Below are 27302 nucleotides of genomic sequence, written 5' to 3' on the forward strand. Positions count from 1 at the left end.
AAAAATAAAATCACTTAAATTCTGCTACTCTGTTTACTCAACATGACATATCCCCGTCTTCCTGCATACATGTCGTGAGAGCAAGGTTTGCCTGTCACATTTCCTCTCAGCTGTCCAGCATCTAGGTGAGTGCTGTTATGTGACAGATACTCCAAAATAGAAGATTCATGGATGAAGTTGAGAGACTGCTGGGCTTGGTGTCAGAGAATAGGAATTCTAGGCTCAGTACTCTAACTAGCTACTGTCTTAGGTCATCTTTTTCAGCCTGACTTTCTTCATCTTTGAAATGGTATAACTTGGAATAGATAAACTGTGGAGGTGATGTCAGCTCTCAAATCCCATGACATTTCTCTACTGGCTAAGATGCCAGTCACTTTGTATGAACAAGTGAGAAATGACAGCTGCTTATAGACTGGGAACCACCGAGCTCTTGACAAGGCTGCCAGGCTCTTCACAGGCAAATAGAATGCACACAAGTCTCTTAAAAGATGGTTACACAGTGATAGGTTTGGAAAAGACTTCAGGAATCCTTGGGCTCATTCACTTCTGTCACCTAAATGAAAGAATGGCTTCTACAAATTCTTGTTGATAAGTCCTTGGCTTGAATATCTCCTGTGCCTGAGAAATCACTACCTGAAAAGCTTCTACTTGGGAAGAGAAAGTCATTTGGCTGTGAAACCAAAGAGGCTGATTCTGGGGATACATGGGTGACATCTGCTCTCCCTTCTATATTGCCCCCTGGTATTAGAGGATATTTCTGTCTTCCTTCAATTTCTCCTCTTATTACATTGGATGGTATTTTCCAAGGATAGAGGAGAATTGAACTAGTCTGGGATTATGAGTCAGGAAGACAGAATTCTATTTCCAGATCTTCCATTAACTCATTGTGCGGTCCAGGACAAGTAACTTCTATTCTGGCTGATATAGCATTTTCTTGTTAAGATAGGGCAATGGAAGAGATGGGACCAAGTGAATCTCAGAGCGTGGCAAGCTGTAAACAGGGCTATTGGGGGTGGGGTCAGGCATGAATGTGGTTGTTCTGAATCACACTCAGCACTGGTGCAAAACGATTCTGGAGTTAAGAGTTCACTGAATTTTCCAAAGGCATAGTTTCCTATATGATGCAATGGTGTTAATATCTAAGATAACAATGTACACCTAAAGAAATTCTGCTGAAATGGAAAAACAATTCCAGCACTTTGGCTCTAAAAAGAAAAACAGTAAATCTAAAGGCAAAAGACATCTGTATGTGTTTTGCAAAGTCCACAATATACAGACCTGTCCTAAAAATTAATCCCCAATGTCGCAATCATGGAAACAGGATTGAGTAAGCGCTTGAGAAAATACCTGGCAGGAGAATTCTGGCAACAATTGTGCCTCATGCATAACGAGCTGGTTGAACTTTTATCATCCAGAGGGATTATTGACAAGCATAGAGTTGGAATTTCCTCCTGGGTGACACAGCTTAGATTGAAATGAAGCCAGGGGTTCTGGAATGCCCTGTTATTGAACTGAACCTGAGATGTTTCAGGAAATGAAAAGATACACTATTTTTTTCCCTGTTGTACTTTAGTAAAAAAGACTAGAAATTTTAGTAACCTACTGATTCTGCTCTCCCACATAGGATGATATTTTTGTTTCTTTCTCTTATTTACTTCTGAAAAACTGTCCTTGAGTAGCTATTAAAAAAAAACACAGAGTAAATACACATCACTTTGTTAATGATACTCCTTCATCAAGTGGCACTCATTTTCACAATAATAGAATATCCAAGTGCCTTGAGTTAGCTAATGGATTACCTAATACAAACAAAATAAATTAAAAGACCTGCAGACAATGGAGATGCTGAGCAGTTAGAACGAACAAGTCTAGACTAAGATAATTTATTTCTGTGTTCCCAGGGCGATTAGGTACTCAGTAAATGTTTGTGGAATTGATCTGAGTTCAGCTTTTTTAGAGATATTTAGCCAGCAAAACCTTTCCCCTTCTAAATTAGCCATTTTCTAAGCCATGTTCCCTCTCTCCCAAATCCTCAAATGCATCTCATTAGCCCCTTGTAGAAGATCACCACATGTTCTTAAGAAGCATTTTTCCACCTTGCTTTTAAAAAGGGTGCAGTAATGTTTGCTGTGGAGGTACTGACTGCCTTGCAGACAGAAGCTCTGACTTGAGCCCTTCCAGGGATGTTTAGCTGTACCTTTCTATACAGAAATTGATAAATTGTTTAAAAATTTAACAAAACCAACAATAAAGATTTGAGCTATATTTTTTAACAAAATAAAGACACGGTATTTTCCCAAAGCCTTCAGTGTCTTAGGATATGAGGACATTTCTGTGTTGGATGAATTTCCAAATCCACCAGATCCCCTGTGGGCAGCTTTGAAGGCCCTTGGCATAGGCCACCTTTCAGTGGAGAAAGGCAGTGGTTTCTCCAGCCTCTTTTGTGCAAATCCTTTCCTGTAAATCTGAGTTGCTTGCTGCTCTCATGCACCCTGGAGACAAGTGCAGATAGTACATTTTAATTTCCTTAATGGGATATTAATTCTGATCTTGGAGCCAGGCTAGAGGATGATGAAGCATTCTGGATTTACCAATACATATTTTTCTGAGGGTGGGTTGAAGGAAGCTTCTCTTGTAAAGCTAGTTTTGGAGTTAATGAGAAACCGCTCTTTTCTGCTTTAAGCAAAGGGTAATTCCTCCTTTTGAGCTACCCTTTCCCCATGGTCAGTTTGGGGCTGCCCACTTTCTTTCAGGCTTCACTTCCTCTATGAAGACTCTGGAGAGCCAGGTGGAGGTGACCACGCCCTTCCCTGGGTGATCACTGAGTGCTTTGGGAAGCTGAAGGCAAGGAGGAGGCCTGGTGTGGGCCAGTCTAGCACAGGTTAGAAAGTATACTGAGAGTCTCACCCTCTCAACTGAGGAAGCTGAAATTGATTTGTATTAATTGATAGTCAACAAGTATTGATCAAGACTACTACTCAACCAGTCACTATGTTCAGGAGTCACAGCACATCTCTCTCTGTCTCTGTAGTTTCCTGGCAACCAGAGTTAAAAGTGATTTCAGGGCCAAGTTTTGCTCTCAGATAAATGCTTAGGGAGCATTTATGATAGAGAACAAGGTGCTGGAGGTACCCAGGTATGTAACACTCCACTGCTCTCACACTGCCCAGAATGCAGAAAGTCAACCCATTTCATTCCAATGAGCTCATTTGATCCTAGGAAACAAATTTTCAGACTCTTGCTTTGCAAACCAGTCAATAGAGGCCAGGAGAGCAGAACCAGCCCTTCTGGCTTGATATTGCATTGTAGGAAAATCAGGCTGACCAGAAGACATGGGTCCTCTACAACACAGTGTCCAGCCTCTCTTCTCAGGAGAAGAACCTGACTGCGCTAATTGGCTAACCTCACATTCAAATCCCTTTGGATATTTTAAGGGAAAAATACCTGCATAACACTCAGCATATAAAGTTGCAGATCAAACCTCAAAGCAGACCTATGGAAACTTCTCCAGGTTTAATGATCGACATCTCTTTCCTCCCCAGAGAGTAAGCCAGTAGTTTGTTGTCCAGTTGGTCTACTTCCCTAGAAATGTGTCATCAAGTTTTGTGAGTGACCTGCTGGATGGCTTTCCTGGGACAGTGCCAGAAATAACAGTTTTAGATGATAATGCTTTCCAGACTTGAAGTAGTGCTTTGGCATGAGTTGATTGATGTTGAACCAGGAAGCATCAGTGGTTTTTCTAGAAGGTTTAAGTAGAAGCTGTCTTGCTCTTCATAGTGTCCTCTGGGTAGAGCTAAGTGTCCAGAATAAGTACCCAAGAAAGCTGTGCTGAATATATGCTATTGCTGTACTTTTGATATGCATGTGAAACTAACACTGGCTTATTTTGACACCTGTGTACAGAATCAAAGGAAAGGTAGCTTTTCTCGCAGGCAATATATAGCATGAAAATCAGTTCCTTTTTGGAGAACATTCATAAAAAGCATCATCTCTTTTCATTTTTCTTTTTAGGCTAGGCATGAAAGTACATGGAAATACTGATAAAAGGTTTTTGCCTCCAGAGGGTTTATACCATGTTCTTGGACTTTCTTTGGATGTTGTCCAAAGTGAATTTATGATCAAATTGAATAATAACTGGACTACCGGTGACAAGAGTGTACCAGGAAGGTGTGGGAATAGTCTTTAAATCCTGCCCTGAGTAGATCATACATTCATTTGGCGATCAGCATAGAAACTCAACACAATACTCTGATTTTTTTCTTCTGCTTTTTTTCTCAAGTAGTATTCTCATCAGGAAGGCATACACGGTATAAATTTAAGGGCTATAAATTTCATAGCTAAACCCCTCTCCATGTGGAATACCCCCTACCCCTGACCCCAAACACTCTTGGCTAGAATTATACATGAATGAAGAAAACTGGAAACCTGGAGGCATGGCTCCCTTCATACAGTAATGTCTGCTTTGCTCCTATAGCAAGAAGGCTCCAAAGAACGTTTTGTCTTCTTTTGTGTAATCCACCAAAGAGATGTCACTGACATTCACCATCAGCTTGTCCCCTTCCTGCAAGGAGAACATGGCTCCAAGGTACAGGGGCTGGAACCAACTGCTGCTTATTTCACACACAGACTTGGTCCCTGTTAGGAGCTGGGCAGGCTCAGGGTAGCTGTCTGTTACCTTGGTAATGACCACAATGATGGAGTCTGGCTTGTTCTGTCGTCTGCCTGGGCTGATGTTACCACATTCAGAAGTGGTTCCTCGGAATGTGATCTGGGAGTAAACAAAGTAGTCTCCTGACTCTGGGATGACCAGGAATTTGTTGGTGTAGTTCATCCGGTTCTTGGTGAAGGCCAAGCCTAATTCATGTTCCCAGCGCAGAGCTGGGAACTGATTTTTCAGGTGCTTTGTAGGAGTTTGTCTCACAACTGCAAATGCAAGAGAGAACAGAACCTTTGGATTTTGTGGCAATCTCAAAGAATAGTATGAGGAGTAAATATGACCGACAGCTAACAGTTGCTTGCAGAGGAATGAGGGAAAGGGATGTGTAGTTCGTTTGTAGAGAATGGAAGGTATCTTGTGCAAGTGTCCTGGGGAAAATGATTTTGCCTCTCTAAGGCTAAATTTTCTGACATGACAATTTTGAATTTTACCTAAGTCTTGTGGTTCTGGAAAGAATAAAAGTTAAGAATTCCCATCAGTCCTCTGTGTTCTAGAAACCAAATGACTGCACAGAGTTAGTTGTTCCTCTACATAACTTAGATTAGCTCATGGATGTCCCCTTTGTTTCCTGATGACAAGGCCAGGCACCCCAAGTTCCATTTGTCACTGACTATTTCACTCTCACTGACCAACTGGAACAAAATGGTTGCTGACTAAAACTCAGTGAAGCCTCCCTCCTTCTTCCAGGCCCTGGACTTTGTCCTACTCTCAGCCTGAGCAGCCAGCCTACAGTCCCTCCCTAGACTAGGCTGGCCTCAGAATCAAACTTTCTCTGACCCAATCCTGCCACCTTTCCTTCCATGTCCCCACACCTGGTACTCTTTAGCTTTGTTTACTACTCTCTTTATATATATGAAAAACCTTTTGAGACTAATTTTTGAGGATGAGGTTGACTTTAGTTTCAGAGTGTTCTTCCTAGTGCTGTAATGCCCTCCCGTATCAAGGCACAGCCTGCTGTCCCTATTCTTGGTTCCTCATCTACACATTCAACAAACCACGGTTGAAAAATATGGAGGAAAAAAAAAATCTATGTCTGTACGGAGTGTGAACAGACATTTTTCTTTTCATTATTTCCTAAACAATGCAGTATAAAAACCATTTTCATAGCATTTACACTTCATTAGGTAGTAAACATCATCTAGAGTGACTTAAAATATAAGGGAAGATGTAGATGGGTTTATATGTAAATATTAAGTCATTTTGAGTAAAGGACTTGAACATCCTAGATGTAGGTGTCTGCAGGGGCCCTGGAGCCAGTTCTCCATCAGTACCAACACGACTATAATCTCTCCTGTCCCCTGCCCTCCCCTCCTTCTTAGCAATGATCCATTTGCATAGGGTCTTTATTTACTAAGTAGGTGTTTGGTCTTTATTTGATATGTCTGTCTGTGACATTAGGGTGCAGTTCAACTTGATTGGCTTTAGGACCAACTCTAGGAATTGGAGAAGCACACTTCTAGGTGTGTCTGGGTGGGTCATGGAAGTGTGGATTTGGGGGTCTCTATCCAGTTCCTTGCCCTTTCTGCTTTAGCAAGACTCCTCTGTTCTTCCTGTCCACCAAGAAGAGAGCAGATCTGTTCCACCACACCCTCCTGCCATGATGTTTTTGCCTTGGAGCCTAATGACTGTGGATTGAATTTTTTGTGACCATGAGACAAATTAAACCTTTTTCTCCTTTAAATTATGAGTATTGGATATTTTGTCTCAGGGACAAGAATGCTGATTAATACACTTTCCTTAAAGAAAATCAGAGCTAATAATACTGGTGGAAAGGACTAAAAGATGTGGCATGTGTAAAACCCTTGGCTACTAGGAATATAATCTAAATTACATTCACTTGTACTAGCCTTCTTGTTTCAGACACACTATGCTGCAAAGAAGACATTTCAGAGAGAGTGAGATGGTCCCTGTCACCACATTCCAATCCAAACACATGTAGTGATTAATGAAGAATTAACTGGCAGGACTTGTTGGAAGCAGAGACTTAGAACACTTTGAAAGTTCTTCTTCCACATTCACAGGACAAAAATACTGTGTAACTCAAAGCAACTGACTTGTGGAATGGGGGAAGGGCTCTAGGCTTTGGGCCACTTGGGCCCACTACCAACCCTGATTCTGCAGCTATGTAGGTTCACGCTCTTCTCTGAATCTCAGTCTCCTGTCTGTAAGCTAGGAATGAAGCTCTTTCAGAGTTTGATTCTCAAGACAAAGTGAATGTAACAGACATGGGTATATTTTATCACAATGGCTGGCTATAGTTGTATTTAATTTTTCCCTAAATAAATCAACATTTTTCATTTTGACAGATTAAAAAAACAAGCCCATTTTATTTTATATCTTTTCCTATGTTCCTATGTTTGCATATGCATAAGCATATCTTATATGGAACATATTAATGAATGCATTTATGAAGTGTCTTAGCAGAAGAAAATGAATATAGTCAAACTTGATTCAAACCATTGATTTCAAATAAGATAATCTGCAAATGAAATGAACAGTTTTCAGAAGAAACAAAAGCAACTTGATTTCCTATAAGTACTTTTGAAAGCCACAGCCATCCCATGATGTGCTGCTGCCACAGTTTTGGGATGGGTTATTATCTTAAGAAACTATCCAGCAACCTGCACACCCAGTAAGTGACCTGAAATCTCATTCCTATATTTTCTAAAGAGTCTTTCCCATTGCTGGCTGGACCAGGGTTTCTTTTGCAACTATAACATTTTCCCCAAATGTACGTAGCCTCTTCTGCCTCCCATACCCCCGCAAAGCTTTGGTACCATTTTGCAAACTCAGCATAAATAATTTTTTTATTCTCCTCAGATTTTTATCAATATTAGTCCTCCCTTATGGATGATGAAGTAATTAAAAAAAATCCTCAAATGATTGAAAAACAAAATTCATGTCCCTAGATAAGAGAAGCTCTACTGAGTTGCTGTGCAGTTAGTTACATCAACACAGCAGTAACCAGGAGTGTAGACGGGAAGTATGTTGCAGCAACAACAGCAGCTCCCAAGCGACAAATTTGAACTCTTCCACTTCCTAATTATCTGTCTCAGGACACATAAATTCAGTTACCCAAACCTCAGTTTCCTCATCTGTAAATGGGAACAACTATTCCTTCATTCATTGGACTGATATGCAGATTAAATGATACAATAGAAGTAAAATGCTTACTATAGTTCTTGACACTATTAGGACCTCAAGTAGTAGATGGATTTCCTCCCCAGTTTCTGTCTCTTAGGAAGAGGGATGACATCTCTATACTCAGGCAGGTTTTAGTATTTTCCTCCTTGTCTTGTTCATTTTCTCCCATTCTAGATAAGGGGAAGTAATAACAACTTGGCATCTCCCTGGTCTTAAAGTCGACTCAGGACTCATGTAAACAATTCAAGCACTTCTCTCTTGGTTAGATACTAATATAAATATCTTGGGATCCAAGGATATTCTCCTGATTTTAAACTCCCTAGTTTTTCAGTAAGTTTTAAATACACACTTTTGCCTTCTTTGTTTTTCTCTGTTGTCTGAAGTATCAGATGCCTATGAACTCCAGGTGGTACATGCCTGGAATTTCCACATGAGATCTGGGAAACTAGTTACACTGAGAGATTCCGCATAATATCTTCACAGTGGAAATTCTTTAGAAACACCTTCCTGAAAGCAAATGTCCAATGACATCATCTTCATTTGGGCCCAGATGGACTGGACAAATTGGCAACACAGGGGACTTTACATCTGTGACCAGACCTAGAATTACCTGAAGCTCACAGGCTGAGCTTTCAGGACCATGGCCAATGAATGGTCTCCTAAATAACACTTCAAGGCTTACCTGTCAGGTGTGCTCTCGGCTTATCTCTGTCATCTCTGAGTGGTATGTCTGTAAGAAAGGAGAAATGAGCTTGCATGAGTCAAAGGGTGCTGGATGAGGACAGCACTTGGGAGGTGACTGGCACCTGTAATAGAAGGCAAACATCAATCTCCTCCAGTTTGTTCCAGTTTCACTCCTTACATGTTTTGGTTTGGCATGTGGTGCCTGTTAGTATGCACCACTGGGAACAGGGGCGACTCCAGAGAAAGAATCCTGAGTGCAAATTAGTCTTTGCCCTTGACTTGGGGTAAATTATGCAGCCTCAGAGTCTGTTTCCTCATCTGTAAGATGGGCCCAATTCCCTCATGGCTGGAGAATGCTCAACATGACTCTTGCACATAGTCAGTCAGTGCTCAAGCTACTCCCATGAGAGCTAATTGGCCTTTGTCTCCCTCCTGGTCCCTTTAATTATGTTTACTAAGAAGTACAGAGATGGGACGGGGAGTGGGTGGGATCATTCTGGAACTAAATGAACTTAGCAGGTCTTTCTGGTCCTTTCTTCCGGCATTAGCTCTTGAAATACCTTAGAATTTCCCTTTGACTCTCAAAGGTGATTATATTGAATTAAGTATGTCCTAACTGCAGTGATGAAGATGATGTTGATTATTGATAATTCATTAATAAAAACCCCAAATCTATTGTGTACTTCTGATGTGTTAGGCATTGTTTTCATCCTTTTTTGGGAATTAACTAGTTTAATTTACAGTGACTCTGTCAGGGGAGTACTATTATAACCATTTTTAGAGGTGACTAAATGGAGATAGAGACAGGTAACATCATTTTTCCAAAGGTTGTTAATAAATTCCAAAGCATCAGCTCCAGGCCACCCACTTGGCCGTGGTCTCATTTATCTTCTTTGTGATAAAGAAGGAGCCTTAAACCTTCCTCTAAGTTTATGTACTGAGCTTGAGAGATGTAGATGTCCATCTCTAAAACTCTTACATACCAAAACTATTAGAAAAGTTCTTGTCCCTTATAATAAAAGCATCAAAGGTAGATACACTTACAAGCTCTCTGATGTGAAGGTCCAAACCTCTGTTCTTTTGTGGTCTGTTGAGGAAAAAAAGATATGGTTCAGTCCAGCTGCAGTGCTCCCAGTAGCTGCCTAGCTGCTTATAACACAGGTAAAACTGAGATACTGCTGTTACCAGCCTGAATGCTCTGCCATGAGCACAGCAGCATGAGAGTATGTTGGTCGATGAGACTTTCACACCCCAGCTCTCCACTTTCTTCTTCTAGGACTCCCTGCCCACAGCCTTTCTGTCTGTGATGCTTGCATCTGGATCTGAGCTTTGAAGTTCTGTCCCGAGTGCTTTTCCTATTCTATTCTAGGGGACTTTGGTGTCTTGTCATTGCTGATTTAAACAACTAATTGTACTTGCTTTACTTTCTTTTTGCCACTAACATTTGAAAATTGGAATGATTTTTAAAAAATAATACACAAAAAGAAATAATGACCATGTTCCCCTTTCATAAATCTCACAACAATTCTTTCCCATTTCTGTGCAGTATATGAGGGAATCTTCATTACTGTAATCTGGTAAGTCATTTCAGATACTGTGGACAGTATGATAGAAAAGTAACTGCCTTGGTGGCAGACAGACCCTCACTGAACCATTGTTCTATCACTTATGAACAATATGATTTTGAGAAAGACACTTTGAGAAAGACTCTCTGAGCTTTGGTGTCCCCATTTGTAAAATGGAAAACAATACTTCCAGCGCTCAATGATCTGTAGACTTAAATGAGAAAATAGATGAATCAGGGCAAATAACATTTGGAAAATGAGAGAACCACCATTCATGATGCTTGGGGGAAAAACCATGCTCTTACCTTGGGATAATATCACCTACTTACATTTTACAAGGGTTTTGTAAAAACACTCTCTAATATGATTTTGACTCAATCCTGTCTTCAGAATTGGGCCTTGTAATTAATTACACAGCTCCCACTAACAGTGATCCTCCTGCCACCATGAACACTCGATCTATTTTACACCTTATAGTATGTGTGTGCTGTGTGTTTGTGAGATTGTCTGTCTAGGTACGTGTGTGGGAATAGACTCTTTCAGCAGAAAAGCATGTAAATAGTGTCTGTGTGGTGTGGTGTTGTGTTCAGGGATGTCCCCAGGTGGTTACGTGGATGTCACTTGTATGTCCCTATTGAGTCCAGCTCTGTAAGCGGGTCTGTGATATCTGTGATACTTTAGCATCTACACCTCACACAGTTTTTGCTCTCAGGCTTCCTGTCTTGACCTCTGCTGGAAGCTCTTTTGTGGGTTGAAATCAAACCTTGCCTTTGAAAGATTAACTGACTGAAGTGTTTCTCCAGCTCATTTCCGCATGCTTCCAGAATCTGTCACTGTCACTGCTCTGGCTTTCCTTCAGTTCCCAGACCTGAGATGTGCTTCTTTCTTTGTCCACAAACTAAAGCTTGTCATTGCTATTTTACAGTGCTCTCATTTGTGCATCCATGCCAAGCCTTGCACACTACTCTCCTGGATTCTGCTAACAGCTTCCCAGAGGTCTCCATGCCTCTGGCCCCTCCCTTTTCCTCATCCACCTCCTGCCTGCTTCTGAGTGCTTTTTCTAAAGCACCACTTTACTGAGATGCCACTCTGCTCATAGGCCTTCAGTAGCTCCCATGGCTTTCAGGACACAGTCCTATCTCGTCTTGACATTCCATGTCCCAATTTACCACCTTAGTTTGTTACCCAGTATTCACCCCTCTCAGAGGCTGTTTCCCAGCCATAACAGGCAACCACAGTGTGTGATTCGTGAGACTTAAAAATGAAGAAAGGGTAGCTACTATTTAATGAATGAGTAGTGACGCTGCTATGCTAAGCCCTTCACAGGCATCATTTCCTTCAGCTTCGGGACAACATGAAAGGCGGTGCTATTCACATTTACATACTGACAATGTGGCTCAGGGTGGATAAACAACCTACTTGATATCCTAGGAAGTGGCGGAGTAGGATTTTAACTCGGGTCAGGTGGCTCTGAGCCACTGTGCCCTCCAGGTTTTGGACAAGCTCCTCATGTGATGAGATGGAAGCTAAGTACCAGCAATTCCATGCATGGTGATAGTAAGTCCAAAGTTCAGAAAACAGACCTGGCCCAGCAGTGGGAGAATCCAGGGAAATTACCCTGAACTGAACCTTACAGTTCCTGAAGATTTTAGCCCAGTGATAAAAGAGGCAATGTGCTTTCTAGACAAGGCCAATAGCTTGTGCAAGTGTGAGGTCAACAGAGCATGGGGACAACTGGAAAACCAAGGCTTTCTACTACCAAATGAGTATAACATGTGAACTTAATATAGGGCCACTTGCACAGTGGCCTTTGAAATACCTAAACCTGCTTGTACAACCTCAGTAACATCAGCCCCTGTGAGCTTACAATCGGGCCTGTTGCCTGACTTGCTACTTACAGAGCTGATAAAGGAATTGGCCCTTTGCTAAGGCAGGAAACTGAAGGTGGGGTTTTCAAAAAGCATTAAGGGGATCTCAGCTGCATTCCCTTGTGTAAGAAAGAGTTCTTTCTATGCTCCCTTTCTCCTGCTTCATTTAACTCTGCTGGGAACCTGAAATATCCTTGGTGAAGTAGACACTCAACTGTAAGTCTGAAGTGTTTCTTTTGACTGAGAATCTCATTTTCAGCAGCCTTTTTTCTGGGATATAAATATAGTTTCCTAGCTGCTCTGCTGGATTCTATTACTTGGGCACACCTTTTACTTTCAGATTTGGATGGATATGTGTGGATTTCAGTGTCCCAGAGTGCCACCAGACATCCCGAGGCTGTGCCAGTGCCCGTTGGTGGACAATGACAACCACAACATCTCAAAAATCTCTATGAAGAACATCAGTTGGGACTCCCTCTCCAAGACGTGTAGCTTTCCATTGCTGCTTTTCTTAATAAGACTGTCGGTCACAGAAGGAAGATTACTGTGACAGGAAGCAGGAATGGAGGAGGAGGAGATTTGAGAAGATGACACAGCTTATTTGCAGAAAGTTTTATGTACTTCAGCTGTTTCAGGGTTTGCTCTTGAGATGCTTGCTGATAACACCAGGCAAATAAAATGTTTTATCGTCCTCCATCCCTGCCTCATCGCCATTACTTCTGGGTTATTCTGAGGTAGCAAGGAGACAGTGGCTTCTGGGAGGTGGTGGCCAATGTAACATTGATACCCACATCTGAATAGGCAGAGGACCCAGGAGCGTTTCCAAGAGAAGAATGGAGTTCACTCTATGTACATGTCTTCTCAAATCACTGGCTGAGAACCAGGATTCAGTTTTATTCCATTTTTGTGTGTTTATCACTGTTCTCTCTGTAGTGGAACTTACTGGGGGGACTGGCATGTCTGTTTTTTTCACCACTTTATTCCCAGGGTCTAGAAAGGTGACTGGCACTTTGGCTGGCATATCCAATGGGTAAAAGCTGCAGATTCTCAAGCACCAGGGAGATAAAGGCAGAAGAGAGCAGGAGACTGGGTAAAGTATATAGTCAGTGACTTTGGTCTGAGTTTGGTAATTCAGAAATTTAGGAAAGATTTTTCTTTTTATGAAAATACTGTAAGTACACGTAGGGGGTGAACATAATTCTTTAGTATTAGGCCTCCAAAGGCCTTTATCAGGCTTTGTGTGGAACATTTATTGAGAGTTTCAAGGCCGGGCCAGGAGCCAGAGTCAGAAGAGACAAGTGTGTATGCCTGTGGGATGATGGGATGCCTGTGACCACCGGTGTATGTTAGGCCTAGCAACACAAAGTGGGGGGTATCTTCTTCCCCACTCCCTTACTTCCTATAGGTTAGGGAACTTTCACTGTTAATTTTCTTACTTTTTTTTTTCTTTTCACTAGTGATCCCTGGCTGAAACTAACCATGCCTTATTACTAGAGGCATTTGTGGAATTACTCAAGCCTTCAAACCAGAAAGAGGAAGAGGTGCACAGAAGGAGAGAACTGCTATCTACCTGAGTGCTTCCTGGGTGCTAGGTTCTGCACTGAGCTGGGATATGGGATCTCCACTTCATACTGCAGCTGTGTCCAAGGTCGGGGAGGAGGTCAGCATCACACTTTTATAGTCTGCAGCAGCCTTTATATCAGGGGCTCAAAGAGGTTACACAACTGCTCAAGGTCAAAGATAAATATAGGGCCTGGGATCTGAACCTCTGGGCCAAGCACAGCCTCTGGTACATATCAGGAACTCCATAAACATTAACAGAACACAACAGATGAATGAGCTTGCCGTGAGATGTTCTTTGGCATATCCTGGAATTTTCCCAGACCCCTTAAGTATATCTTAACTAATGATTCACTTAACCCTTCCTCCCATATTCTGCAGCCACTCCCTCTATCTGCCCATAAACAGGAAGAGACATTCAATTCTTGTTGTCATAAATGCTGCAATTGCAAAAGCAGAAATGTTTTATGATCCACAACATCTCCCTGCACTTCTAGGAGAAATATGCAGACATTTGCCTCTTTGTCACTGTGTTTGGCTTCTCTCTGCTTATTCTTCCGTAAGCATGAATTCAACCTGGAAATATATTCTGAGGTCATTTCATTTTGCCCTCCTCCCAGAAGCCCTGGACAGGGCTGTCCATGCCACACTCAACGTAGCACAGTGCAAAGCTGATGGTGTTTGCAGCCTAGCAAAGCTGGAGATCCCAGCTGTTATTTCCTGATGCCTGATTTGGGCATGTCAGCTCACCTCCGTGATACTCAGTTTCCTCATCAATAACAGTTCATAATAATTCTTTCCTCCCACGGCTATTAGGCTGGTTTAGAAAGACCACACACATCAAGTGGGTATCCAATTCAATTCCTTTCTATTTTCAGACCCGTCTCCTTAAATACTTATGCTATGTATGGTCAATTCTGTCTATCGCTCTCTTTGGTCTTATGACTTCAGTTGCAAATGGAAGAAACTTTGTATCTATTCTTGACAAACAGCAGATTCCAGGATCCCTCAGGAGCTTCTCTGGTGGCTTCCCTCTTTCCCCAAAGACAGACATTCCGAAGGTTTCTGCAGTGTAGAGTTTGCTTTTGGTCTTACGCTCTTTCAGAATGAAAAGTGTTGAGGGAAGAGGTATTAGTCTGCTTCCACCCCATTTCAAAGCCTCAACTTGTTGCTGCTAGTTTCTGGGTCTGGTTAAGGAGTTTCTGTGCCTGTCTGGGGTTCATACCCACAGCTGCCTCTCCTTTTTTTCCCTTCCTTCCCTCCTTCCTTTCTTCTTTCTTTCTTTACCGGGGATCAAACTCAGGACCTTGTGCTTGCCAGGCAGGCACAGCACCACTGAGCTAAATCCCTGGCCCTGCCTCTCCTTTCTCCTTTTGCACTCTGCAGTATGCCTTCCTTACCTGTTTTTGGCTTCCCTGCCCTTTGCTTTCAGCTGCCCATTTCTCTCAAGGAGTCTGCTTCCCTTCCAAGAAGCTGGGGCTTCTTGACCTACAGCAGGGGCACTCTAGGGAGGAATCAGTGACTGGCAAGTTACTTTGTACTTCTGTCTCAGCTGTCTGTTTCTTTCAGACAGTACTGAAACTGGTCATTGTTATTGTCTTTCTCAAAAAGAAAACAACTTGAACGAGACAAAAATAAAATGCTTATTTAAAGTGGACCGGGCAAGGAGATGGGATGGGGTCTGCTGAACATCTACCCGTTTGTTGGTAGCAGATTTCTGAATGTTTTTGTTCTCCCCCAGTGTATGAAGAAAGTTCATTAATCTCTTCTTTTTGTGAGTGTGTGTGTGCCTGGGATTGGACTCGGGTCCTTGTGCTTGTAAGGCAGGCCACCGAACCGCTGAGCTAAATCCCCTGCCCATTAATCTCTTCTTTTTAGGGGCAGTGACTCTGGGGCTCAAGGAGGTCTGCTACTTTGTCCATCTCTTTATCTTTCTCTCCATGTAGAAAACAGTAAGTGTCTCCTGTGCACCAGGCACTGCAAGTTGCTTTTGGAGGAAGAAAGAGTATTAGCATTTACGGAGCACGTACTATATGCTAGGCTTTTCAAAGTTAAATCCTCATGATCACCCCTAGAGGTAAATACTGTGTTAGGCAGATGAGCATGGTGCTTAGCAGGAATATGTATGGTGCAGTTGAATCCATGTGACATTCCTTATCCGTCAGACTTTGGGCACACTGATGAATTTCTCTAGCCTCCAGTTTCCTCATCTCTAAAATGGAGATAACAGTAGCATTTGCTTACAGTGTAATTTCAAGGGCCAATGAGGTGATGTGGGTAGGAAAAAGAGCAAACATGTATTATGTGTTATGCGCTGGATATCACACTGAGCGCTTTATAGGTGAGATTTCTCAGAACCCTAAGTATTGAAAAATAGTGTGTGATATCTGCTGTACAAGTGACTAAGGTCATGGCTGTGTTGGATGGAGCCATGACTTTCCTGAGTCTGTGTGGCTCTGAAGCCTGAGCTGTCATCTCTGTGGGTCCTATTCATCCGCATAGAGATCAGGGACACTTGTCGGGGAAGAGCTGTGCAGGGAACAAAGGCCAGGACTTTTGCAGGGATTTTCAGGGAAGGGTGAAAGTGAGATTGGTGGGAGCCAAGAAGAATGTGGGGCGAGTGCATGACGATAATTCCTGAAGTAGGACCTGGAAGGGAAGGATAGAGCTGGGCAGTGGTGCAGCTCTGGGCAGGAGGGCCTCTGAAGGCGTCCCCAACAATTCATAGCACAGTACTGGGAGGCCACTGCGTGCCAGGCTGGGGCTGAGCAAGGTCAGTGTGCCCTGCCCTACCCAGGGTGCCAGAGCCATGCCCGAGGAAAGTGGAGCCTGACTTCAGGCACCTGTAGGCCAGTGTGGAGCCTGTGGATCTATCTCGGGAGCAGTGGAAGTCACTGCAGAACCCAGAGATTCCCAGGCCATGGTCAAGTGCATCTGGGTGAAGAATGGACAGAGGCAGGGAGTGGTAGTGGGGCAGGTCTGGGTGGGGAAGGAGGCATGGAGAAAGCCTGGGAATATCAGAGACCAAAAATAGTCACCTACAGTGTCCAAACTAACTCTCTGGCCTGGTGATGTCAGATTCCAGGGCAGGTGAAGTTATTGTTTGTGATATAACTTCCTTGAGCAGGGAAGTTCCTGATTGTAATGATCATAATTGCTACCATTTATTAATTCCACCCCTTTGCCAGACATCTGAAATACTAATTTCTAATTGCCCTCATTTTCTTTGTAAAGAAACTTCGGCTCTGGAAGGTGAGGCGATATGTTAATCAGTGGCAAGGTCAGAATTCAGATTAAGTGTGAGCTTTTGACCCATGGTCTTTCCAACATATAAATTTGCTTAGTATCCTCCCTGAAGGGGTGAAAATATTTGATCACCTCTGTCATTTTTCATATAGGTAAAACATACAGTTTTGTACAAGGTAGCATATATTTATAAATGTGTCATTTCTTTCCCTTGAGGACCCCCAGTTCTTCCACCTGGTTACTAGCAAGAGTTTCCAGTTTGTGATATTTCTGTGCCTTTCTGAGCACATGCATATGTGGGACTTCGTTCATGAAATGCAATGTACCCCATTGTGTCTGCTGTGATACAACTGCCTGTCTTCACTCAATTTGTGTCGACCAAGTGGTGTCTGGTTGCCTGCATAAGAAGGTGATTTCTTCTTGTCTTTGCAATCTAGCAGAGAGCCTGTGATGCACATCACATCTTCGCTTAAGGTTTATTCAACAACAAAAGTATTTTGTTTCTTTTCTATTTTTGTGGAGAGATTTCTGGACCAAAAGCTTTTGTGTTAAATTATACTCTTGTAACATGAGCATGCTCCAGCTACCTCTTTGATCCTGATTTTCCTTTCTGGGAAGACATAGATAGCTCTAACTTCCTTCAGCACAGGAAACATGGGTATGTGATTCTGGGGGTGACATAGATTTGGCATGGAAGGCTCCAGGCTGGAGCTGGCACGAGGTTCTGAGAATAGCTGTGGCTGCTTTCTCCACGGGATTGCTAATATCATTCTTCCTCTAGTGTGGCAGTGGCAATCTGGCAGGGGTCAGTGGGCCTGGTTTCAGATATTGGTTCTGCTACTGAATAGAGGGATAAGCTTGGACAAATCTTTTTAGCTTACTAAGCCTCAGTTTCCCTGTTTGTAAAAAATTGACTTAGGCTGGATTCTTCCAATGATCTGTGATCGTCTGACTGGCTTTCTCTGTAATGGGGTCTTGTGACTAGGTCTCAGGGATAACTTTCTTGACACAGGTACCTTCTTTCTCTCCTCCAGGGAGTCTTCCATGAGCCACCCCTACTTCCATGGTTGGGCTAGGAGAACACTGGAACTCCCCAGCAGCTCTACCCTGAAATAGCTGTTTCCTTATCAGTCTCTTGCATCAGACCTCAAGCTCCCTGAGGGTCCAGACCAAGTTCCCTTGGTAGTTGTCTGGCATGAGACAAAGAGTGGTGACAACCTCACAGTAGCTCTCCCATGTTCCAAATGCACACAGCACTCCTGTACAGACCTTGTCAAGACTGCCACGTATTGACATTAATACCCACTTCTGGTAGTAGAGGAAATAGGCTCAAAGAAGAGAAGCCACAAGCCTATTTTCAGAAGCCAGATGTATCTAAGAGCCAAATTCTGGGACAGAGCCTAAGGCTTTCACTATGAGCTACATTACCAGCCCATATGAAACATTTTAATTCTGAGACAAGGTCTTACTAACTTACTAAATTGCCCAGGTTGCTCTTGAATTTGTGCCCTTCCTGTCTCAGCCTACTGGAGTAACAGCACATACCACCATGCCTGCCTGGTTTCCCTTTTGGAATGCTCCTCCCCTACCCCAGCAGATCCCTCCAGATCCGCTCTCTGCCCTTCTGGGCCCTGCTCTGCCTTTGGGCCTGGCTGCTCCCTGGCTCCTTTGTGGCCTGGCTCCCAGTTGAGTCTGGTTAGTGGGATCAGAGGCTGGGTGGGAGAACGCCAGTCTTCCCTGCCTCCTCCTGTTCTGGTCACAGTTTTCTTTGCTGAGTCCTTCACCCTCAGGCAGGCCTCTCCTAGGCTCCCATTTTCCCCAGGGTCCCCTGAGATTCCACTGGCCTCTCATGCCAAGGGATGGTTAGTAGCTGGCTTCCTCCTCCTATCCTTGGATACTTCCAGTACTTTGCTGCCTTCCAGTTTGTGCATCCTGGCAAACAAGCTCTTCTCAAATGTTGTTCCCTCTCTTCTTTAAGTATTCTTCTCCTTTATGCTCTCTTCTTGAGTGGCCAGCTGATTCTTTTCAGGGTCCCGATTGCTACCCATGCCCCAGCCTCAGCCCTGTCTCGGTCTCTCTCTTCTGATGCACTGCGAGTTCCATAGCCTGGCCAAAGGATGCTCCAAATGTCTCCACCTGTCTCCTTATGGGGAACTTGGTTACATACAGTGGGGTGCCTAGCATTATTAGCCTGTTCATCGCTCAAGCACTTAAGTTGGGCAGGCATAGGGATAGGCTTTGGGGTGCTATAAAGACATTCAGGGTTCCTGTCTAAAGATAGCTAGCTCCCTTCCTTAGACTGTGGTGTCTACTCCATGGTCTTCTAAATGGACAAAGACCTTCACTGGCATGGGGGACTCTCAGACATCATGCTAGGGATCCCATCACATCTTGGGGTTCCCTTTAGAACCCAGGAGTGCACAGGCTATTGGAGGCCACTCAGCACCTCAGCCAAGAGCAACTATCTCCTTCTGCCTGAAGAGGGTCAACATCCCCTCATGTCCACCTGCTTTTCCTGGGTACCAGCTGCAGGGTGGCCCTGTGGATTTGCCTCTTGCATCAGCAGCATTTCCAGGTTGTGTGCACATTTCTACATTTTGCCAGCAATGGCCAGTCACCAAGATTGCAGCCTTAATGGGATATGAGAGTCACACATTAGCCAAGCTTTCCCTCTGCTTGGGAGCTGGCCAGGATTGCTTACAGTCCAGCTTCCTGATGAAACCAGTTATTTTTTTCCTTTAGATTTTAATCTTTTAGATGGAAATTCAATCAAAATTATGCAGGAGCATTTAAAAAATTACTTAAATATCTAAAAAAAAAGGCTTTTAGGCCCTTTTATTGATGTTCCTACTCACGAGCTGTGTTTTCTCCTTGACACTTGTATCCTTGACCCCCCATCATTGGTTTCCCGAACCCTACATTCCTTTTCGGCTACCCTCTTCCCAGCTCCAGCAAGATCTCAGAGATCTCAGACCAAGCAGATAGTTCTTTATTGACTACTGAAAAATAATATTTGCAAAATAATTAAGATGTGTTATGTACACATACCAACTCACCACAAGAAAAGTAATCATTATGTACTACAAACATGTACTAATAAAGAAATGGAAAGAAAAGGGAAATCTATATTTCTAAAGCAAAGAAAGGAAACTGGTTAAATAAAACATAGCACATGCATATAGGACTATAATAGTTATCCATATCACCATACAGCTGTAAATTTATTAACATATAAATAAAATCATAATATAGTATGAGACTCAGCATACCATTTTATTAAAAATAGTATGGAACTATATACCTCAAGCAGTTAATAGTTCTCTCTAATTGTTTTTGGGTGATGATGATTTTCTTAATCATTTCTTAATCTGTGATTTCTAATTTACTTATTTCAGCAATCACGTGTCAGTTATGTAAGTGTTTTTTCAAGGAAAAGGAAAGTTACCAAATTATAAGTACACCAGTTCACTCGGATTATATTCTCTAAAGATATGGAACCTGAAGTTACTCCCATATCAACATAGAAAAGATAACTCATCCCCTGGAAGCATGGGAATAACGAGGCCCAGATGACCTCCACCCCCCACGTCTGTTTCCTTTGCAAGTCAAGTGAGGACCATGATGTCTCAAGGGCTCTGGCCTAAGCCAGAGTAGGTCCTGTGGCCGGCAGAGTAGGTTGAGGCTGAGGTGGGGCAGAGCTGCTTACCTGTTGGAGTTGTATGCAGTCCTCGCCTTGGGCCCAGAGCTGGCTGACCAGCAGGTAGGCTGTGAGCGCCGTGAGGATGGGAAGTGACACCAGGCAGCAGGTGAGAAGGCAGCACACACCACTGCTCCGGGCTTCCAGCTGGCCTCTGGCCTTGGGCCCGCCGCCACAGACCTTCTTGGACAGCATTTCCATGCCGGCTGCTTCCCCAAAGCCCAGCTCCAGGTCGTCTGCCATGCTGCTGCTGTCCCGGAGGTGCCTCTGACTTGGCCTTGTCAGGGATCCCCATTAAATAGGGGAGAAGCTTGCACAGTGGGCGAGTTAATCACTCTGCCTTCTCCTCCCCTTTCCCTCTCCCCCTGGCCCTGCCCTGCAAGGGAATGCACCGCCTACAACAGAAACCAAGTTTGGTTTAAGAGAGAGAGAAAAAAAAAAAAAAAGAAGAAGGAGAAGAGAAGCGAGCTTTCCCAAGCAGATTTATATACAGTCTGTTCATGTGCTCCTTCCTTCATTTACAGAAGGAAGTTAGGAAAGTCCCTGGAGGAGGAGAAAAAGAATTTATCAGGGAAGTGGGAGGGGCAAATGAGGATCTACCTGTGGCCTGCACCGGAGTCCTGACATCTGTGCCTGCCTGGGGAGTGAGTGAGTTGCTGCTGGAAGTGAAAGTGAGGGCAGGGGAGGTGTGCAGCTCTGGCAGGCAGGGAAATGGGAGTCCTGGTTGCATCAGCACTTCCACTTCTAAAGTGCTGCCAAGGCTGTCGCCCCACACCCTCCCGTCTCTTTACACCAAGCATTAAATCCAGGGCTTTGACACAGAGTTACATCCCCAGCCTTTTTACATTTAACAGTTTAAAAAATTATTTATTTTTATTTTTGGTACTGGGGATGGAACTCAGGACCTTGTACTTGTGAGGCAGTGGAACCACTGAGCTAAATTCCCAGACCACATTTTCTTTTTAATTTTGAGACAGAGTCTTGTTAAGTCACTAAGTTTCCCAGGCTGGGCAGGAACTTTGATTCTCCTGCCTCGGCTTCCCAGCATGCTGGGATTACAGGCATGAGCCACCACTCCACGCCCCTTCATCTTTTTGAGCTTGACAGCAGTTCATTTCCATTGTACCATCGGGAATCCCGACTTTCTGGGTGAGAGCACTTGTCCTGGGTCATCCAAGGATTAAGACGGAAGAGGCAGGGAGACACCCTACTCCTTCTAAGTCATGGCGTGGAGTTCTGGCCTCAACCACACACACACACCTATGAGAGGGCAAGGTAATTCTAGCCCTTGCTGACAACCATCTAAGTAGAGAGTATGAGGTTGCAGGGGGAGGTGACTGTCAGTGGTGGGAGAACGTTTCCCCTACGGCTCAATTAGTCTGAAGTTAACTGAACATCTGTGGTAAGCCTTGCCCATGTCGCCAGTATGGGGGCCATGCCACGTCACACAGGATAACTTTCATTAAGCAGTTACTTTGTGTGAACTGAAATGTGTCAATGACATTATTCAATCCTGGGATAACATCTTGCAGTAGCAATATGATTATTCCCGTTTCTCTGATGAGGCAACTCCATCACGCAGTTGGTGACGAGGTTGGGCTTGGGACTCCAGCACTCTGGTTGTGCAGATTCCTGGCCATCGTGCACACTGCATGTGCTGCTGTTTGGTGCACAAGCACATCTGCTTACCTGGGAGAAGCTAATGCCTCCAGTGAAGGCTTTGAGGGGCCTTCCTGGAGAAAGATATGGTACTGGGGCCATTAGGTCTGGGTCTGGAGCTCAGGTAAGGTGATGCTAGAGTAGGGGCACAGACCCTGCACCCAGGTGTGTGACAGGAGTCAGAAGGCAGAGACCAGTTCCAGAGAGCCTCCATTCTGCTTCCTGCCAAGCCCTCACCCTCCAGGCCCCAGGATAGGCCCTTTCCTAGGCTCGCTCCTACTCACCATCCTCCTCCCCAAGGCCCGGCCTCGGCTCTTCCTGCCCTCCCAGCCTTCAGTCCCCTCCGATCCTCCATGGACCAGCTGGGCTTTGCACACGCTGCTTCCTCTGCTGTGGAAGCTTCCAGTCTCTCTTTGTATCTCCCTGCTTCCCTCTTCCTTAACGGGGTGCAGAAACCTGGCTTGTGGCCCCCTCCTCCGTGTGGTGAGATGCTCATCTTTATGCTCTTGCAGATTTCCAACCTTCCCCCATCACTGGACACTTCATCCTAGACTGGACTTGACTGGTTTGCTGTCATGCCCAGCAGGCCATCAGGTCAGGCAGGATGGGTGCTAAGCCACAGCCTTTTCCTGTGGCTGCTGATCCTACCATAGTCACGATCACTTCACAGGCTCATAACTAACAATCATAGAACTAAGCATCTATCGTATTTTCAAAGCATTCTAGGAAAGGATGGTTTTAATGCCTGCCAGCTACTTTGACTTCCTTTAACAAATCTCTTAAGATGCTCTTCTTTGAGAATAGCCTAAACCTCTGCTATAGTAACTTCACATTCCTTTTGGTGACTGACTTTGCATTCCATGTTGTGAATGCATCATGGTTCAACTATTTGCATGCAGAAAGATATTTGGGTTATTTCCCATTTTGAGTTCTCATAAATTGAGCTGATATAATATTCACGGACAGGCTTTGTGCAGACTTACTTTCACGTCTCTGCTATCCATTCTCAAGAGCAACGTTGCTAGGCTGAATGGTAAGCGCATGTTGAATGAAGTGTGTGGGCAAATGCCGTACCCTGATCCAGAGGGTTTGTACTGTTTTACACACACCAGTGTGTGAAAGACCTACCATCCCTCTCCAGTCTTGGTGTCATCACTATTTGTTATTTTCTCCATTATAGGTGTGTTGCAATGTCTTACTGGTACGAATTTGCATTTCCCCAATGGCTAATGATATTGGACATCCTTTCTCGTGCTTATTTGTCATCTGCGCCTCCTCTTTGGTAAAAGAGACATCTACTTTTGTTGTCCCCAGTACTTCTTCTTTCCTTCTTCAGTCTTAGTGGATTCAAAGACAAAAGCTAAACCACTTGCAGATAAATGATGAGGTACTGCACTCAAGTGCCTGTGGTGTGCAAGGCAGTGATTTAGATACTGTAGTAAAAATTTCAGTAATTAATTCTTAATATCTAAAAAAATTTTTTTTGGCTGTACTGAGGGTTGATCCCAAGGCCTTTGCACTGATCTGCATCTCCAGCCCTTTTTTATTTTGAGTCAGTATCTCTTTATGTTGCTAAGTTGCCTGGCCTGGGCTTGAACTTGCAGTCCTTCTGCCCCAGAAGTACTGGGATAGTGGGCATGATTAGCATGCCTGGCTTCTAGAGTGTTTTGACTTGTGCAACATCCACAGCCTTTCTGCGAGGTGCTAATCCAGGGCTCATCTCCATTTTCCTGGGATGGCACCCATGGTTGCAAAGCCTCCCCTCTCTGGTCCTTTTGGGAAATGATCTGTTTGATGAAAGAGAATTTTTCAGTGACTGATCCACAGTCCTCTGTGTAACAACAGAAAAAAATGCAACTGTTTGTATGGGAAACCTTTGTAAAATACAGTTCAGGGGAGAGAGAGAGAGAGAGAGAGAGAGGCCACTAGGTCCTCTGTAGCTGTTGAACCACATAAAGCAATATTGTCCCTGTGCTGAATGTGCCTTGAAAATTAGGCTTTTAGGTTTTTTCTTTTTTTTTTTTTTTTTTCCTAATCCCTCTCTTTCATGCTTGGCTATGTCTAGCTGCCCTTTGGAATAATCAAGTTCTCAAGTGAGCTAGAACCAACTATTCCACTTCTATGCATAGTGGCACTCTTTTTGAAACAAATACATTTTGCTCATTTAACGATACCATTAAAAGAATCCTGTCATCCAGCAATCTGGGAGGCTGAGACAGGAAGATAATAAACATGAATCCTGCCTGGGAGATTTGGCAAGACCCTGTCTCAAATAAAAAAGGGGCCTGGAGATGTAGCTCAGTGGTGGAGGGCCCCAAGGTTTGAGCCCCAGCCCTGGAAAAAAAGGCAAGACACAGTTAGTTGCAGTACCTATATTCAACAAGGACTTATCCAAAATAGATAAAGAACTACAAATCCATAAGAAAAAGAGAAGCAATCTATTAGGAAAATGAATCAGAATTTAATCAGGAGCATCTTCAAGAAAGATATCAAATTACTTAAGGACTCAAAGATTCTCAATCTCATAGTAACCAGAGAAATGGAAATCATCATGAGACGCAAATAAACACGCATCAGAATTTCAGAGAAAAATGACCCCAGTGCTAGGTGTTAGCAAAGCTGGGAATAGCATAGCAGGACTTGTGTATGTTTTCAACAAGGGAGAAGCACAAAGGACTTTCACTGTAGCCGTCATTGCAGTAGCAGAGACCTAGATACGTACATGTGTGTCACCAAGAGAGGTGGGGAAGGCACCTGCACAGCCACACAGTGCAGTGTTGTACAGTTGTCCAAATGGAGGAAAGTCACCACCACACTTCAATACAGGTGTGTCTCTGCACAGTAATGCTAAGGGAGGAAGCAATTTCCCAAAATTATATAGAGAAGTGTTTATGTAAAGTTAAAAGTAATATACAGGATGAAGGAACCAGGAAAGGGCAAATGGATGGTGAAGGTGATTGGCTTCATGTGATGTCATGTGACACTACAATATCCTAGCTTTCGTATTATGTAATGGGTTAAGAGGCTCTTATAACACTGTAGCCAATTAACTAACTAAATAAACACAAAGCATTTTGAGTATGATGGTAAGACAAGATCCAAGAATTGTGATGATTCCAATTCAGTTTTGCTGTGTGTGGTCCTAAGAGACATTCCAGTGAATCTTGTGATCTTGGGGGTTTGTGTGGGCTCGCTGGAGGAACTTGTAAATTTTCTTCTGAATTCTTGACTCTGGTTCAGATGGAAGATGTTGCTGGATACTTGAGGTCTTATTGAACCTGGCCCAGTTGTTAAAAACTAATAAGCATTCCTTTAGAAAGGAGGAGATCTGTGAGTGCAGAGGTTGGGAGGAGAGTGGAGCGAACAGCTGGGAAGTGAGAGATTACCGGGCAGTGACAGAACATCTGAGTGTTTCCAGGAAGCAGTCCTGGCCAAGCATCCAGGACATTTATTTAGACCCCTTTTCCCTTTTGCGGCCCATGTCTGTGGGTACCCTCTCATGCCCAGGGGACCTACTTGATGCTCTGGACTCTACCAGACACTGACTCTGGCCAGATATGACCCAGACCTGAGGTTAGAAGTTATTAGTTTGTTTACCAATATTGCCCTTCTTCCCAGCTGGTCAGTACTGTCTTTTGAGCTGTACTAAGCTGTGTGTTTCTTGCTATTAAGGAGCAGAGTGCTAAGTTACAGACTGGGTCCACAGTGGTGGGTTTTGGCAAAGCTAGATGTCTCAGTTCTAAGTAGATCCAGTCCACACCTCAATATGACATCATATTTTTATGATTTATTTTAACAGCACTCCTACCCATTAGGCCGTGACCATCTCACAGGTAGACAGTTTGTCTCTTTCATTGCCAAGTCTCCCGAGTTCAGGACTTAGGTAGGTGCTAAATCAATGTTTGGGAGAGCACCATGCATTGCACCTTATGTTGAGGACCTGGTGAGTGGGACCTCAATGTGAGGACAGGCTGTCATTGATGGGGAGGACCTTGGGAATTCAGAGAAGAGGGGGTGGTTTGGCTTGGGCTTTGAAATGGATTTCATGGATGGAGATGGGGGAGTTGGGAGATAAATTGAAGGGGGCATTTTTGTGGTTGTTGGTGGTGTAGAGATAGTCATGGTAAACAGCAACCAGAATTTCATCCCGGTTGTCTCACCAGAGTAGTCTATCCATACAAACTCAGTATTGGCCTTCTTGTGCCTTCCCCTTTGTGGAAGATGAGCAGGGTCCTAGGCTTGGGATGGGCAGATGTAAAACAGGAATGAATGCTTCCGCATCATAGCTTGTATTCCAGCTCTGTATCAGGAGCTTTCTATACACTGTGGCAGGTAGGCAGTCCTACTGCAACTTTGAAGAGTGGATAACAGGCTAAGAAAATAGATGCTGCTTGCTCTGCATTGCTCCAAACCAAGTAATGGAGCTGGAGCTGAAGTTAAACCTAGGCCTGAGAGCTCTTAGCTCTCTTCTCTATTTCCTCTGGAGGGTGTTGGGTAGGGTGAGTGCCAGAGTGACAGCCAAGATGTGAGATGGGAGTCATCGCTACGTACAGCACAGAGTGTGGTGAAAAAGTGAGAGATGGAAGTTCAGCAAAGGGCCGGGCAGCCTGCTGAGCTGGGAGCATAAAGCACTCTGGGTCATCTGTGTTTAGGAACATTCTGTCTGGAATCTGCAAACCTCTACCCTGATGCCCAAGCAAGTTTATAGTGAACCCTTGTCACCCTGGCCTTTCTGGGGAATGTTTCTGGAACTGGACCTGGAGATCAGGCTCTGTGGAAGAAAAAGTATTGTTCTAGAACCAGGCCAAAGGAAATAATTTTGGAATTTATTGGGGAGAGTTTAAGCATAAGGCTTCAGCCCCTGGGGCTGGAGATGAGTAATGTGTGGTTAGGGATGAACTCTGCTATTGGACAAAAAAGAAGTGAATAAAAAGAGGGAAAGACAAAAAAGACTCAGAAACTGAAGTGGCGGTTGAACAAGTAAATGCTTTTAGTATCATCTGTGGTGACAGAGAAGCTCAAGAACTAATTGATGGGGGCCATTTTTTCATCAAAAAATGTCTGGTTGCCATATATATTGATGGGGACAATGCCAGAGAGAGAGAGAGAGAGAGAGAGAGAGAGAGAGAGAGAGAGAGAGAGAGAGAGAGAGAGAGAGAAAG

The 27302-nt window shown here is 43.8% G+C and overlaps 1 protein-coding gene across 1 annotated transcript; it reads right to left on the reverse strand.

Moving 5' to 3' along the window:
* Nucleotides 1-26: 26 nt before the first annotated feature.
* Tnfsf15 (TNF superfamily member 15) lies at nt 27-21146 on the reverse strand. The gene is made up of 4 exons (XM_010639441.3): nt 20491-21146; nt 9590-9632; nt 8544-8591; nt 27-4923 (listed from the first exon to the last, which is right to left on the reverse strand). Exons 1-4 carry the CDS (start codon nt 20722-20724, stop codon nt 4469-4471), a joined length of 780 nt encoding a protein of 259 aa, XP_010637743.1. The 5' UTR covers nt 20725-21146; the 3' UTR covers nt 27-4468.
* Between the last annotated feature and the right edge of the window lie 6156 nt (nt 21147-27302).

The sequence above is a fragment of the Fukomys damarensis genome, unplaced genomic scaffold (genome assembly GCF_012274545.1).
Source record: "Fukomys damarensis isolate Sample0158 unplaced genomic scaffold, DMR_v1.0_HiC HiC_scaffold_36, whole genome shotgun sequence".
Classification (NCBI taxonomy): domain Eukaryota; kingdom Metazoa; phylum Chordata; class Mammalia; order Rodentia; family Bathyergidae; genus Fukomys; species Fukomys damarensis.